The sequence below is a fragment of the Erithacus rubecula genome (assembly GCF_903797595.1).
Source record: "Erithacus rubecula genome assembly, chromosome: 5".
Lineage (NCBI taxonomy): Eukaryota > Metazoa > Chordata > Aves > Passeriformes > Muscicapidae > Erithacus > Erithacus rubecula.
Genome location: NC_136687.1, coordinates 29,839,376 through 29,854,604, shown reverse-complemented (window position 1 = coordinate 29,854,604; position 15,229 = coordinate 29,839,376). Strand labels below are relative to the sequence as shown.

At 39.1% G+C, this 15,229-nt stretch overlaps 1 protein-coding gene across 1 annotated transcript; it reads right to left on the bottom strand.

The window, feature by feature from the left end:
• Window positions 1–65: 65 nt before the first annotated feature.
• UFSP2 (UFM1 specific peptidase 2) lies at window positions 66–14,502 on the bottom strand (the record flags this gene model as incomplete). The annotated part of the gene is given in 13 exon segments (XM_079307043.1): window positions 66–249; window positions 1,725–1,849; window positions 3,562–3,638; window positions 5,190–5,314; window positions 6,573–6,737; window positions 7,188–7,334; window positions 8,749–8,941; window positions 9,706–9,863; window positions 10,176–10,242; window positions 10,339–10,519; window positions 12,277–12,355; window positions 14,462–14,490; window positions 14,493–14,502. Coding segments are annotated over 13 exon segments (1,443 nt in total). The 3' UTR covers window positions 66–162.
• Between the last annotated feature and the right edge of the window lie 727 nt (window positions 14,503–15,229).

The window sequence follows — 15,229 nt, the reverse complement described above, 5'->3', positions numbered from 1 at the left end:
CTAGAGGTTTCATTTAAAAAAATATTTTCTTAAGTCATTCAACCAACATTTCTATTTCAACAGAGTTTTGATTGGCTTAAAGTATTATTTTGATAAATAACAGGATGGTTTTATCTAGATCAGCTATTATTCATTCTCAGCACATTCAGCACAAGAGCAAATTTAAATAGCATTTGGTCGTTGAGGTAGGCACAGATTGTAATAGGCGTCCTTGTTCCAAAACTCTGGGCCCTTCCATCCACACCAGCCCTGTCCAAGGAAAAGCAAGACAGCTTTTAAATCTACTTCAAATTCTATTTTTCCTATCTACTAGTATTGAGTCTATTACTATTTTACTAATCACAGTAATCTAAGCTGTATGAATTATTTTCAAATGTCTACAGAATGCAATGACAATTTTCAGAAAGTTCTCTACATGCCTGAAAACACATTACCAAGACTCTCTCCCCAGCATAGTTCTTAGGAAGTATCTCCTCCCCCCATCCCCACTACCTTCTGCTCCTCCTGAGAGGCTAATGTTATTCTGAAACACCATCATTTTCACAGTTTCTTATTCTGAGTCCTTGCCTTTTTTGGTAATAGTTGATATTTCAACCCCAAACAGAGCTCCTAATAAATCATGCTGGATTCATTCAGCAGAAGGCAACAGTCTAACAAAAGCTTTAAAGTTTGCAGAGTATCACATTATTACTGGAGGGTTTTTGAAGAAAGAGCTACACACAGTTCACCTCAGTTCCTCCCTAGATACTTTTGATGAGGAAAGTGGGTTCTAGATTTATTCCTCCTGGACCACTGAACCATTCTTTACAGCTAGTAGCTGTAACATCCTTTGGTCCTATGTGTTCTTTGGAAATTGTTTCTTCCCGTGTTCATTTCAAGCTTTGATCATTATAGGCCAGCAAAATGTTTCTTAAACAGCTCTTTTTTTGGTTTGGTGGTGGTGTTGTCTTTTTGTGGGTTTTTGTTTGTTTGGTTTTGGTTGGTTGAGTGTTTTTTGTCTGTTTGGGTTTTTCGTTGGGCCTACACAAGGGCATCAAAGATTAAAAGTTACTATTTGCAGCTTAATATGAAAAACAGAAAAGACATTGATTACCTAGCACTTACAGGATGATTTAGCTGCTTGAAGAGTTTACATTTCTGACACTATATTTACTGGTTTGTAATATGCTGCATCATCCCTTTTCGTGGCTTTAACATGGAAATAACATTACACACCCTTGAGTGCTTCGGAGTTTTTCCACATTTTCAAAACAATTCCATACCTACCCTCTGAACATAGATCAAGGCCTGATCTGAGAATGGTTAGTGTTGGATTTTTAAAATAACTTCTAAATTTTAAAATAAATTAACTTCTCTGCTTCATTTAGAGCATCTTACAGCCTGAACGGAATTTTCTGTTTTATTCAAAATACAAAACACATTTATCATATATACTCCAGGGTAATAGGGGAGATGGGTGAATTAATATAAATAAATAACACTGCTTTATAGAATACTAATGATGTAGTTGCTGATCTGATACATCTCCAAAGACACTAAGTTTCAGAAACTGACAATACTTAGCATATTGCAGTATGCAAGTTAACTGGGTCAGTGCTTTTTCCATAAGGAATGGAGAAGCCATAGAATGGCCAGTTTGTATTTGGCTAGACATTATTTGTTTAATGCAAAGATACATATGGATATACATAAATGTGTGAGTATACATGTGCATCAAGCCTCACCTTTTCCAAAATAACATGCAGATCTTCTCCTCCAGTGTAATGTGGATCTAGAATCAAGTATTTTATGTGCCCTGTAGTCTCATTCCAAGCCACCCCTAATATTGTGTGAGCCAAAACACCTCCACCTAAAATAGGAGAAACACAGATTACTGAATTTTGTTTTCATTGGCATTTACTTAATGTGCAAGGGTTAAATAAATGTACATGAACATCTTCTATTAACAGATCAACTTGTATCAAGATAATTCTGATAGTGTCTGATACAAGATTCTTCATATTATTAAACAATATATCTTTACTACATCTAACTGACATTTAGTTGTAGTAACTAAAGTAAGTAGAGAATGTATTTCCCAAATTTCTTCCAAGTCAGCAAGGCAGGTTAAATCCTCAACACTTCCACCAGATGAAATCAAGAATATTTCAAACATCCCTTCTGCACTTTTTCTTTAAAAAAATCTAACTGTAGGAAGGAAATCTGCAAAATTTCCTGGTGGTAAAATTACTAAAATTAGAAGAGAAATCAGAATTCCTGGATGAGGTTTATCATTGCTGTAACTACTAAGTTACATCACTGAATACCAGAATAGTAAATTCTGATTTCCCTTTCCCCAGCCTGCAAACAGAAAAAGGGGATATTTCGATGAGATGGGCACAGGTCAACTCTTGCATATTTCTTTCAGATAACATGCAATACTTTATATCCCCACAATACTGTAGTTAATAACTCCACACAGCACATAGTGATTGCAAAATCTCTGGAGGAATACAAGCAAAAACAATCCCCAAACCCCACCCTCAAAAAGCCCATCTCCAGCCCTTCAATAACAACAAAAACAAAACCAACCTCCATGAGAGCATCACAGGGAAAGATAAATTACAGTCCAAAAATATTTTTCAATATAGGATTCTACATTCTTGGAATTCAGACAAAAAGGCTGCTGAAAGGCTAAGAATATTTAATAGAATCATGGAATGGTTTGGGTTGTAAGGGACTTGGATATCACCTAGTACCAATCTCCCTGCCCTGGGCAGGCCCCCTCCCACGAGACCAGGTGCTCAAAGCTCCATTGAACCTGGCCTTGAGCCTTGGGCCATCCCCTGGCCTTGGGGCACCCACAGCTTCTCTGGGCAGCCTGTTCTGGTGTCTCACCACCCTCACAGGGAAACAAACATTTCTTCCTAATACCTAATCCAAACCATCACCATACCAAAGTCTGAACTTCTGGCACCTCTGTTTTGAGAAAGTTACACTGTATTATGGAATTACAAATACAAACTGCAAAATTGCTTATAGTAATGTTATTAAAGTTGAAAATAATAATATCAATATTACTAATTTCCTAAAACACAGAATGAAAAAAAATAGTTCAAATAATGTCATAATATTTTTACCAATGGCACTTCTTATCATACCAATATTTTAGATTATTAAAACTGGTCTTAAAGCAAATTTGCATAATACCCTTCTCATCTAAACCAGATAAACAGTACTCTTGTCTGAGGGGAAGTTTTGGGGAACTCTGAGAAGTTCTGCTCCTGTAGAGAATAGAAGTCAGCTCAAGTTCTGACTTAATAACAATTTATAGAAACACCCTTTAAACTGAATTTTGTTACCATGTTAATACTTAGCTTGAAAGAAATACTGAATAGAAATATACCAACCAGACTAAACTGTATAATTTTTGAGGCTACCTTGGGAAAACCGTAATTTTTAATTCATCTACAGTTTTGATTAACTCTTGCCCAGTAAATTAAATGGGTTCTAATTGAAATGAAAATCAGCACAGGGAGGCCATGCACTTTCATTAGCATCCTGCAACACTCAAGCACTTACCAATCATAATTGGAGTTCCTTCAGTCTTGAAATGATTAGCAAGCTCTCTTCCCTGCAATGCTAGTTCAGAACCCTGGCTAGGTAAGAAAAACAATAACAGATTTGTCATTCTTACTAGGCTTACCTCTAATTATCCATTATACTCATTCACTGCATACATAGCTGATTAGAAAGTCACTTGGATTATTCCTGTGTAAACTTCCTGAGAAAATATGGAAAACATTTTCTAATATGAAGTCTATTTGCTAGGCAAGGAAATTAATACAGAAATTTTTAATATTTATATTATTTATATTATTTGTATTTATATTTCTTTATATAGTGGCTAATGTTTTTAAAACCCAGTGAAAGTCTGTGTGCCTACTTCCCAAGTAGAAAGAATGGATTAAATGCAGACAGCATATGAAACTGTGAAATTGTGCATTTATTATTATGGATCCAGTACTGGTGTTGCTGGTGCAGCTGTAAAGTCTTATTTCCATAAAGAATTAGAGATGCTAGCTGGAAATAAGCCCGAGACAAAAATGCTATTACTGCCACTGACCAGCTGAAAAATCTGAATGATTGTTTCTTCTTCCTGGCATGGTAGTGATGTTGGTTTTTCACAATACTGGGAAAAACTGGTGCTCCCTAGTAGCAGCACTATGAGCAATCCTACACAGTTCAGAAAGGAGTATATTCTATATCCTCATACGCAGGAATAAAAATCTTCCTACTGGCAGGGCCTGTCATAGCTGCTATAAATAATAGGTGGATCATCTGCAAGTACAAGCTCTGGAACAAAAGAGAGATTAAAATATTGAAGACCTTAACTATTTTCTTAGCATTAAGGATCCCCATCACTCTTTTAGATTATCTACAGTTTGAATTTACTCTAAATAAACATAACACATGAGAAGAATTTCGATTAATACTTTCATACACACAACTGTATTTATTCAATGTTCAGAGTTTTATCAGTGTGCTTAGTGCTGACTTAGTGCTGCCTAAATGGTAAAAAATATGGTAATTTTTCTTCTGATAAATGCTAAAGACTATTCTTTTTGTCCTAAATATCTTTGTAGGGTCCTTCACTGTATGAGAGCATTAGACTGTCAGAACAAAAACAAATTCCTTGCTTTGCTTGTCACACAAATGCAAAAAGGGGAACATTATTTTCCAGACTTCTCAACAATTTGCCTCAATCCTAAACTCACAAGTTAGGTCTGTGTCCGCAGTAATAATTTATTTGTCTGTGTATATCAGTTCTCTGTGGACATCAGATTGTGTGCCTGCATCAAAAATTGTGGTGCAAAGGAATAGGCTGAATTCTATATCAGTTTTCATATCATGAAGCAATTTATAGGTTAAGCACACCCAATGGGAGCCCCATTTCTTGTGGAAGAGTTAGACCACAGCTTTATAAAAGTGGGCAATTTGCATATTATTAAGCAATTTATAGCAACTGGAACCCCGAGCCCTTAGCACAACTAAATGTAGGAATAGAGTTAATGAACAAGGAACCCTTAGAAGATCCATTATCTCTTTAACTACACCTCTTCTCCCATGTACTGTAATCATGATGTGCATTTTAAGGCATTCAGCCTTTTTAGCAACTACCATGCTACTAAACAAGTAGTGATTCTTACCTGACAAATAATATTTTGGATGTTATTCCAAAAAGCTGATTCAAAACAAGCTGCACCTCAATCGAACCGATCCACTGCCGTGATCCAACAAATGCTGCAGGCTTGTCTCCAGCATCAACCAGTGCCTTTGCAACGTCATGAGGAAGAAACCCAAATATCAACAACATGTAGGAGTGAATTTTTTGTGAACAAAGTTGCTTTATATATATAGGCATGTGTTTTAAACCTAGCTGGTCAAAAGCAGACCAACGGATGTTGATTTCATTCACTGCGGTTCTGTTTTGGAAATGTCCCTTTGATAGTAATGCAGAACTGTGTCCATGAAGAGGCTACAACCCCAGGTCCACAGCCAGAGCTCAGGCTGGGAGGGCAACCACTGAGCTCTTTAATAATGGAGTGCATAATTTGCACACTGCAGAAGCCACTTCACAGTCTGAAAGGCCTAGATTTTTATTCAAAGCATCCAGGAAAGGATCCATAAAATAGTGCTCTGAGGGAGAGACTACTGATTCCTATCAAAGGTCATGGTTTATTTTAAACTCTTCTTCATTCTGAGGCTTATGTTACATTCAGCATTTGAGAGGGGCCTTTTCTGCTCAGGACACAAAGCTCAAAGGTCTTCTGCAGGCTACTACCCTCTTTCAGATGCCTAAAAATACTATAGGAGTGCACAGATTTCAATAGCATTTAGGTGTGGATTGAGAAATGTTCAGGAAATGTGGTTTTATCTTTAGTATTCACATCATTGCTACATATGATAAATGTTTTTCCATGGAATGAATTAAACTTTACTAAAAATGTTCATTAAATAATTCGAAGGAATTATATTTAGAAGACTGAATGTATCTGCAGTATTTCTTGATAGGCGTACCCAAGTATGGGTATTAGCTACAAACCTACAGTTTTACTTCAGTGCTGTTAACAGGTAGGCATTTAAATTTAAAATAGAAAAAAAGAAGTGAAGGAGAGTTCAAAAATCAGGAAAAGTGCACTGCTGTCAAAGGCAAAGTTGCAGAATTTGTCAGTAAATTCCTGTGTAGCATCTGGGAACTAATCCAGCTGTCACTGAATATGACAGCCAGTTTTAAAACTGATTTTAGCATGACACATTGGGTTCTTTGTTCTTTTCGTTTGACAAAAACAGTAAAAATGTCATATCACAGCTTCTAATAGAACATAAATCCAAGGGAACATTTAAAAGACTATTTTATCTTATTTGTACAGATAATGTCACCTGACATAGATAAACAATTCAGAACCACCAGTCCAATTTAAGGGACAGAAGATATCTTCTAAAATACATGAATTTGATATTTAAAAAACAATCTACACCAACCTTTCTAGACAAATATGCACAAAACAATCTCCTTAAATGCTCTGTACCTGTTGAATTTCCTTGTGTGTTGGTATAGGTCTATCCACGTAGCCTTGGTGCTTGAACCAAGAGCAGATTGTCTGCAGAGAGCGATAGGCACAGCCCCAGCCACTGTCATCCATGCGGTCCTGCATATAGTGGTGGTAACTGTATACACCTTGTACCAAATGAACCTGCACAGGAGGGCAGAACACAAGGCACCTCATCACACCTGCAGCACTTCTCAGAGAAGTCATATGACCTGGCACTGTAAATACAGTTGGGAACTGCAAATCCTTGGAAGATTCAAAGGGTCATAACACACACATGGTTACTCTACCTGGTTTTGTATTCTAAACTTCTCTGTTCATAGTTTTAATTTCTTGTCCTGGTTCTGAGAAACTTTTTAGAATACGCGCTAAAAACCTGGACATTATTTTCTCAAGAAAATCAATTTCTTTGGGACAAATACAGCAAATTACAGCAATGCCATTTTGTGCAGAGAAGCCCTTTTGCTTAAAAGGTCAAGGCAATTATTTCACTTTCTCATCTGCACATCACTGACTATCTAAAGTACTTCTTTCAATAAAAAAAATCTCAAAATAAAAAGGTACTTCCTACAAAATGTTTCAATTTAAACTTACCATACCAGACTCCATGCCAGGTGAACTAAGATGTAAATGTGGATTTCTGAGATATCCATCTTTATATGGTTCATCTGGAAAATGATAAGCATTTGCTCTCTTGAAATATGGTCTGTCACAAGGCAGATTGTATAACCCATGCAATTCCTACATGCAAGTTCAAATAAAAATAAGAAACAAAATTCAAATTTTGGATTAAAAGACCACATTGTAAGCAGCAATAAACATATACTTTTAACAGCACAGTTTAGCAAATTACTAAAAAAGGATTAATTAAACATTCAGCAGGTATGTTTACTACTAGACCTCACCTCCCCAGGGAAGCTCATGCAGGCTTACCTCCCATCTAAAGGGCCCATTACTTTATGCAGTCCTGTTACATAACATGAGTAACAGGTTTGTTATGAAAGCATGATAAAACACATCATCACAAAAAGGGATTCGTTTTATCTACACAATAATATAGATACACACACCAAATTATAATCTTAACTGATATTGGAGCATACAATAACATGTACTGAGACAAAGATATTAGGCTTATGGTTCAAGCAGATTCAGTCTATTTTAAAATCTCTTAAGCTCTGTTTGTCACACAGCAGCCACATTTAAAGAGATATATTGTCTTATTTCACAGAGCTTAAGAGTGAAAGGCATGATGAGATCATCTAGGATAATGTGTGCAACACAGGTTATACATTTTAGGCAGATGACCCAGCACTGAACCCAGCTACAAGAGCTGCAGTAACACTTTCCATCAGTGGGTAAGAGTGAACAGCAGACAGAGAGCAGGAAACACAGGCAGTGCCACCAGTGCCTGAGGCCTCTGCAAACACAAGGCTAGATTGGGTTTTACATACCCAGTAATGCTTCACACAGAAAAAGTCCCCAGAGCTTCTATATCTCTAAGCTGCAGAATGCTCTTTCCCTGCTCTCAGTACATGAAACTGTGTGACCTGGACTGGCATCAGTCTCAATCTGAAAGGACTGACACATCTCAACAATCTTCCACCTCATTCATATTCTTTTTTCTAGATGTGCCAACCCAAAGGCAAACACAAGCCAAAAACTAGCTAAGCCTGGTCACCTGTGAGCTGCAAAAACCAGCTCCCTCCAAACAGACAAAAACCCCACATCACCATGAAACCCCAAGAAAAAAACCAAAACAGAATCCCCAGTACTAACCCTTTCAGGACATGTGTTAAAACCTGAATGCAGTAAAACGCCAAAAGTAAACTGATGTTCAACCAAAAAAAAAAAAAAAAAAAAATAAAAAAAAAAAAAAAAAAAAAGAAATTAAAATACCTAATTTTATGTACTTTTAAAGTTTCTGTTGTTCCCTTACAGAAATGAGACCTGATTCAATAAAATAACTTCTAATAAATCAAGTTTCCACATTCAGACTACTGCCTTGGCTGTAATAAAAGTAAGTCTAAAAATCTGCAGTATCTCCTAGTATTTATTCTACATTGATTATATGGAAAGCCTTACCACTGCTTCAATTACAGCAATTAAAAATAAAAGTATAAGATCAGGTTCTGTTATGGTTTGTTGGCTTTACCTTTCTGTAACTTTCCAGTTGATCATCTGAAATACCCGTAGGATATGAGACTGTTATGAGGTGATTTTGTCCTGGTAACATGAAATGGAATTGTTCTGGTACCACAATTGATGTGCCTTTCATGTATTTCATGATACATCTTTCCATGTCAGTTAATTGCCCATGAATTGCTTTCACTAGGAGATTTTGTACCCTGCAAAGTAGAAGGGAGAATATTTCTAAAGGAGGGCAGTGATTATGAATCATTTTTTCTCACAGCTGTGAGTTATACAATACCTAAATGCATGTCTGACTTGGTCAGATGACTGTACTTCTTCAATGCTTCTGCTCCCACAGGGCAGGGCAGAGCCCAACTGTGCCTTACTCAAAGCTTGTCTGCACTCAGAAACGGGTCCCTAGTGATTCAGTCCCCCAAATGTGGCTGCCCTGCTCTCACATCAGAAACACAATCAGCATGAGCATTTGCCAAAATAAAAATGAAATATATGACTTTTTTTTTCATTTTATCCACTCTATTTAGTGTTGTTCAGATCCTATGGAAAAATGCAAGGAAAAAATACATAGGCAGACTCAAATGTTTTCCATTTGTACCTACCCAGCTGCAGCCCAAAATGTATGGCTGAGATTACAAAGACTCAACAAATACACTTCTCACTTTTATACAAAATTTTCTAGAACATTTTCCTGATTTTCTTGATTTCTTGCTAAGCAATAGTTATGAGATAACACATGTGTTAGACATTGATAAAGTGAATTTTTTATAGACAGCGAAAGGATTGTGTCTCAGGATTACTGAAGTTAACAGCTGTCTACATGAGCTTTTATTTACATAGTTAAAATTACATCACAAAAATATTATATACTTTTCATTAAACTGGTAAATGATAGTTTTTCTTCATTATTTCAAGAAAAACCAGAAATGAAGCTGGAAAATTGCAAGTTCAGGATAATACTTACTTTCCCCATGGTTCTTCTGGAGAAACAGATACAACAACATCAACTGGTAATGTCATATTTATGTAGTGGTGTTCCTTCTTTTCCCTTTCAATTACTGGAGCCAAAGCAGCTAATGAAGATGTCATTTCCAACATGAGGTCTACATTGATTATCTGCTGCTGCAGAGAATAAAGATACCAATATTACATCTCCAACCACTCATGAAACAAGAAGGCAAAAGTTAGATTGCAGGTATTTGGTTTTGAAGTCAGTAATTAAATACTTGAGTTAAAAAAAAGCAGGTAATGTTAAAGAAAAGCTTCCATATGGTGATCTACCATTGGTGGATTTCTGCATTCATATTGAGTCTCAATGACTTTTAAAAGCATTCCTTAAAGTCATGTCAATGCCTATTTGTGTACAGAAAGGCCTAGGGAAGAGAAGTCTAAAGATGTTTAAATGACAATTTGTTTTATGTATTACAAACATACCGTATCCTGTAACTTTTTATCCTTTTTCTTCCCCAGCTTTCGTTTGGTCTCATCATCTTGATCAAATCTGAATTATCAACAGAAGGAGAAATTTCTGTAATATGAAATTAATCTGCTAACCATCCCCCCCTCCCCCCTCCCCCCAGTTTTTAAATACACTTACTGTATAAATCGCCTTATCTCCTTACATGCAGACTCATCAGTCAGCTCTGGAACCGTGGTCATACCATTGTTTGGCCACACATAGACTGAACTGTGGCAAATTCTGAATACAAGAACCTCTGAGGACAGTTTGTTTTCAAGATCACTGAAAACATATCCTAATGCCTTTTTTGTTGATGCCTCTGAAACACAGTAAGGATATAATTAGTCTAGAAAATCTTCTCACCATTTTTTTAAAGCTGCTGGGCATACATTTAATAAATTGTTTTGACTTGGAATAAAAATGCAAGTGTTGTTATGAACAGAAAAATGGCTGGGTAAACAAAACTGAAGTATGATTTCACTGAACAGATCTGTCTCAAACATCCACACTTGCCTCCCTGAGAACAAGTTTTTTCTCTCAGATGCTGTCAAACTTACAGAAGAATAATCTACTCTGCTGTCATTTACATCTAATAAATCTTAACCACGCCTACAGCAGCAAACTTCTATGCACAGACAAGAAGTATGTATATTTAGGCTTCTGAAAAAAATCCTGAAAATATTCAACCTGAGCCACTCACATGTTTCTGACCTCATATCATTGTTCAGAAATATAAACAAAAACTAGACTAAATCTTCGGAAAATCAGGGCCCACACTCCAGCTGAGGACCAAATTTTGGCCAACATAAACCTGTATGCCACAGTCTGGTCTGCCTGAAGCTTTATTACTGCTCTGTGCAGTTGTCTTTCAGAGCTTGTAAGGTGTTTACACCTTACAACCTGAACCAATAATGGATATGACACTATTGGATATGATAGAATAACTTTGGCACACTGGCCACAATTTTTTCCTTACTGTGAAGGTTAAAAAACATTACTTTGAATACACTAAGTTAAAAAAGCCTAACCTATCAAAGACCATGCTGTATCTCTCTGATGCATTAACTTAAATTCGGTCACTATTATATAACTTTTGTACTAGAAATCTGTAAAATCTGCATTATTAGAAAAGTCAAAGGAAAATTGCTCCAAAAGAAAAAGCTCACTGCCCTTCAGAAGGAACAGTGTGCCATACTCACCCACTAACAGGTGTGAATACCATGCACTTGGACAATTCAAACACCACTCAGCTTCACTGTGGTTACACTTCACTACACCATAGACAAAGTCATATAAATAACCCTTCTCTGAGGATGCAACTCACAAAATACTGCTTTGGATTAGGTCAATCTATTCTGCTCCACATCATGAACTCAAATAAGCCCAAGTTCCTTATCAAGGCTCACTAGATGGAATCCAGTGTTTCTGCTAGAGACACGTCCTTTTAAAATGCAGAATGACTGAGAGCTGAGCTAAAAACAGCCTCCTTCCCCTCCTGCCCTGTGACAGCTCAATGGCCACTGGCAGCCCTTCTGAGGAGAATGCCACTTTACTATAACAATGAGGGACTACAGGAGCCCCTTAATGCCCTATGGGCTAGTCCCTTGCTATCACATGGAATTGCAGTAGCCAATCCTGCCTAAATTCAGCAGAGTGACTCATTGGCTTGTTCCCCTTCTCTATTTCTCCTGGAAAGACTGGACCACAGACTCAAAACTGTACTATTAATACAGTCCCATTATAACATAATTGATTGCTTTGAAGTTATTCTGAAGTTATTTGCTTAGAGTTTCAGGGTCAACTGAAAAGTGATCCCAATAACATACCCATAAATAAGAAGTATATGCAAATGAAATTAGTTAAAATGTCAATGTAAAGTTTATTTCAAATAAAAACAAAAAAACCTAGGATGGAAAAAGAGCATCAGAAAATTTATGGACATAAAAGAATAATCTATACAGGTTTGTAAAGAAGCACTTAACACCTGGCAAAATGGCAATAAAATAAATATAATAAATAGTATCTTAATTAAAGTTCATGTAAGTAGTAAGAAATCTATTAGTCTTATAGACACACCATCAGTAGTTGCAAGCTGAAATGCAAGATCCAAGCCTCCTCTTATTCTGAAGAGTATATCCATAGCTTCTAGAATTACCTAAGGAGAAAAAGAAGCAAGGAAAATGAAAGGTCATTTCAACATACCTTCTCTCAAGCTACAACAGACTGCTGTTATACCACAGTGTGCAAGCACACCAGCAATTACTGCAGCTGCTCAGGTTACAGAAGGCCAGTGAATAAACAGGGAAGTGAGTGGTGCAGCAGTGCACAGTCCCTGCAACCAGCACCTCAATTACACCCTGGAACACATTTTCTACCTCAAGAAATAAAGCCATAATTCTACACTTCTACCATACAGAAATATTTTAGGTAAAATCTCATTGTTTCTCATTGTTTTAATACAAATGTCACATTTTCCATAATTTACATTCACACGCATATATATAAATATATGTACAACATTTATTCTTCCAGCTCAAGTAAAGCAAGGGCAGAACTGAGCAGAAAGGTGATCAGCCATATCCATAAGTATGCATTCATTAGTTAGTAAATCATACTTTCAGGGAAATAAAAAAAACAAAGGTGTGTGTGTGTGTGTGTGACATACCCAACCTCTAGAAATAGTCTTATTTCACATTTGACAGGAGATTGCTTATGCCACCACAGAGACCAGCCAGCTGTTTCCTCCCCCTTCCAAAGTCCCTGCTGTGTGTCCTTATATCTACTCACTGCAGACATTTTAACATGAACTTCACCAGAGCTCATGCTTCACTCTTCTATTTAGAGAGGACTTTTTCAGACAGATCAATCCCCAATCACGTTCAATGTATCAGACACAAACAGCTGTGGCAGTACAGAGAGGAACAAAGGTGACAGACGAGTGTGGGTATTGCTCAGTGTAACAGTCCACAGAAGGAATGCTTAACAGCTTTAACTGCTCCAAAAAAACCCCCACGAAGCACCTGTAAAAATAATTATACTAAGACTCTTTGGAAAGACTAATTGGACTACTGTTTACTTACAAAGACATGAGACACTTGCATGTGCAATGCCATTGCTACTCACAAAATACAAAGCCCAAAACATAGGACAAATCTTTCCATTAAAAGCATTCTAAAGATAAATATGCAAAATATGCATGGCTGTTAAAATATAATAATCTACTACAGTTTATCTGCTGGTGAAGGATTTTTATGTTTCACTGATTCTGGAGTGCCAAGAAACAATTTGGTTCCTGAAGCATAATCCTGATGTATTTTAAATAACATTAAGAAGGTCTTGGAGTGTGGGACCCACAAAAGTGCCAGCCAGAATGTGACAAAATATTTGACTGGGTTGATGTAACAGATGTTTTTATTGGAATTATTACTATGCAAGAAGAATGTTCATGAATAAGAAAAAGTGCTCTGCAAAGGAGCCAGTTTTGATAGTGGCTCTTCATGGACATCACAGAATCACAGTGTGGGTGAAATTGGAAAGGAGCACAGTGGGTCACAGAATCTTCTGAGTTGGAAGGGAACCACAAGGACAATGAGTGCAACACGTAAATGAATGGCCCATGATGGAGATCAAACCCACAGCCCTGGTGCTGGGGTGATGTGGCTAAACCTCCCCGCTCAAGCAGGTTCGTGCTAGAACACACTGCACAGGATTGTGTCCTGACAGCTCCTGAGAATCTCCACAGAGGGAGACTCCACAGTTTTTCTGGACAATCTGTTCCAGTGCTGTCACTGCACAGTAAAGAAGCTCTTTCTCGGTGAAACTTCAGGTGAAACTTCGGGCATCAGGTTCTGCCCGGTAGCTTTTGTCCTATTGCTTGGCACCACCGAGAAGAGCCTCGCACCATTATGATGACCTCTTCCAAGAAATCCCTGGCTAAAGCCAGGCAAGCTGAGTTCGCCAAGGGCGATGGAGAATGGCAGGGGTCAGTGTGGGAGGCACCACTCCCCCCGCGTAGCACAGCCTGGGCCCTGCGGGCAGGGGACCCAGCGGCCTCCTCCTCACCCCCACGAGGTGCCCCGGGGGCCGGAGGCCCGGACGCGGCGGCCGAGCACCCAGCCGGCAGCGGGGACACCGGCCCGAGCGGGGCGCTTCCCCCCGCTGAGGCAGGACACCCACCCACCACCTACCTCCCTGGTCTTCCACCCATCCACGCACTCCCGGGGCTGGGGCCGGGGGCCGGGCAGGGGAGGGGCGGACTCACCACCTCCGTCAGCGCCGCCGCGGGGCCGGGCCCGGCCGCATCCTGGCGGCGCAGGCGCGCTGCTGCGGGGCCGAGCGCGGGGAGCGGCCTGTGGTGCCGGCGGCCCCGCCCCGCCCGGCCCCGGCCCGAGTGTTTGCATCCTTTCGGCCGGGCGGGAGGGGCCGCGCTGCCGCGGGTTCCCGCCGGGATCAGCAGCCTTCCCTCCCCTGCCCTGCGGTGCTGCCGTGCGCTGCGGGGAGTGTGTGCGGCTGAGCGTTCCCTGCTTGGGCAGCCATGGCTGTGCTCAGGGACCAGCGCCCTGCTGCCAAGCGGTGCTGTTACTGCCTCATCATTTCTGCAAATCCATTGGGAGGCGTTCCGGAATCCCGCTGGCCCTGCTCCTGACTGGAGTTACTGCTCCTTCCAGGCCAGCCTCGTCCAGCTCGGCGCTGCCTCAGGCGCACCGACATGCTGAGGTGCAAAAGTCCCCAATAATCCTTTGATAAATGAGTTAAGATGTAGAATTTAACTCCAGATCTGTCTATTTCTGATAAAGTATTTCTCCTCACAAATAATGCTAGCTAGCTTCAAACAGCGAGCCATTAAACCGGTTTCCAGGGGTCAGTTTTCTGTCACCCCGGGTTGTTTCTTTCTTGTCGCCTGCCCTTTGGTTCCTTACCCGGTGTAAAGATCTCCAAACAGCCGAAGAACAGCACTGATGATGATGGTGCGTTTCACACTGTGTGAGCCAACACGTTGCAAAACCTCTCCCCCAAAACAACCAAAAAA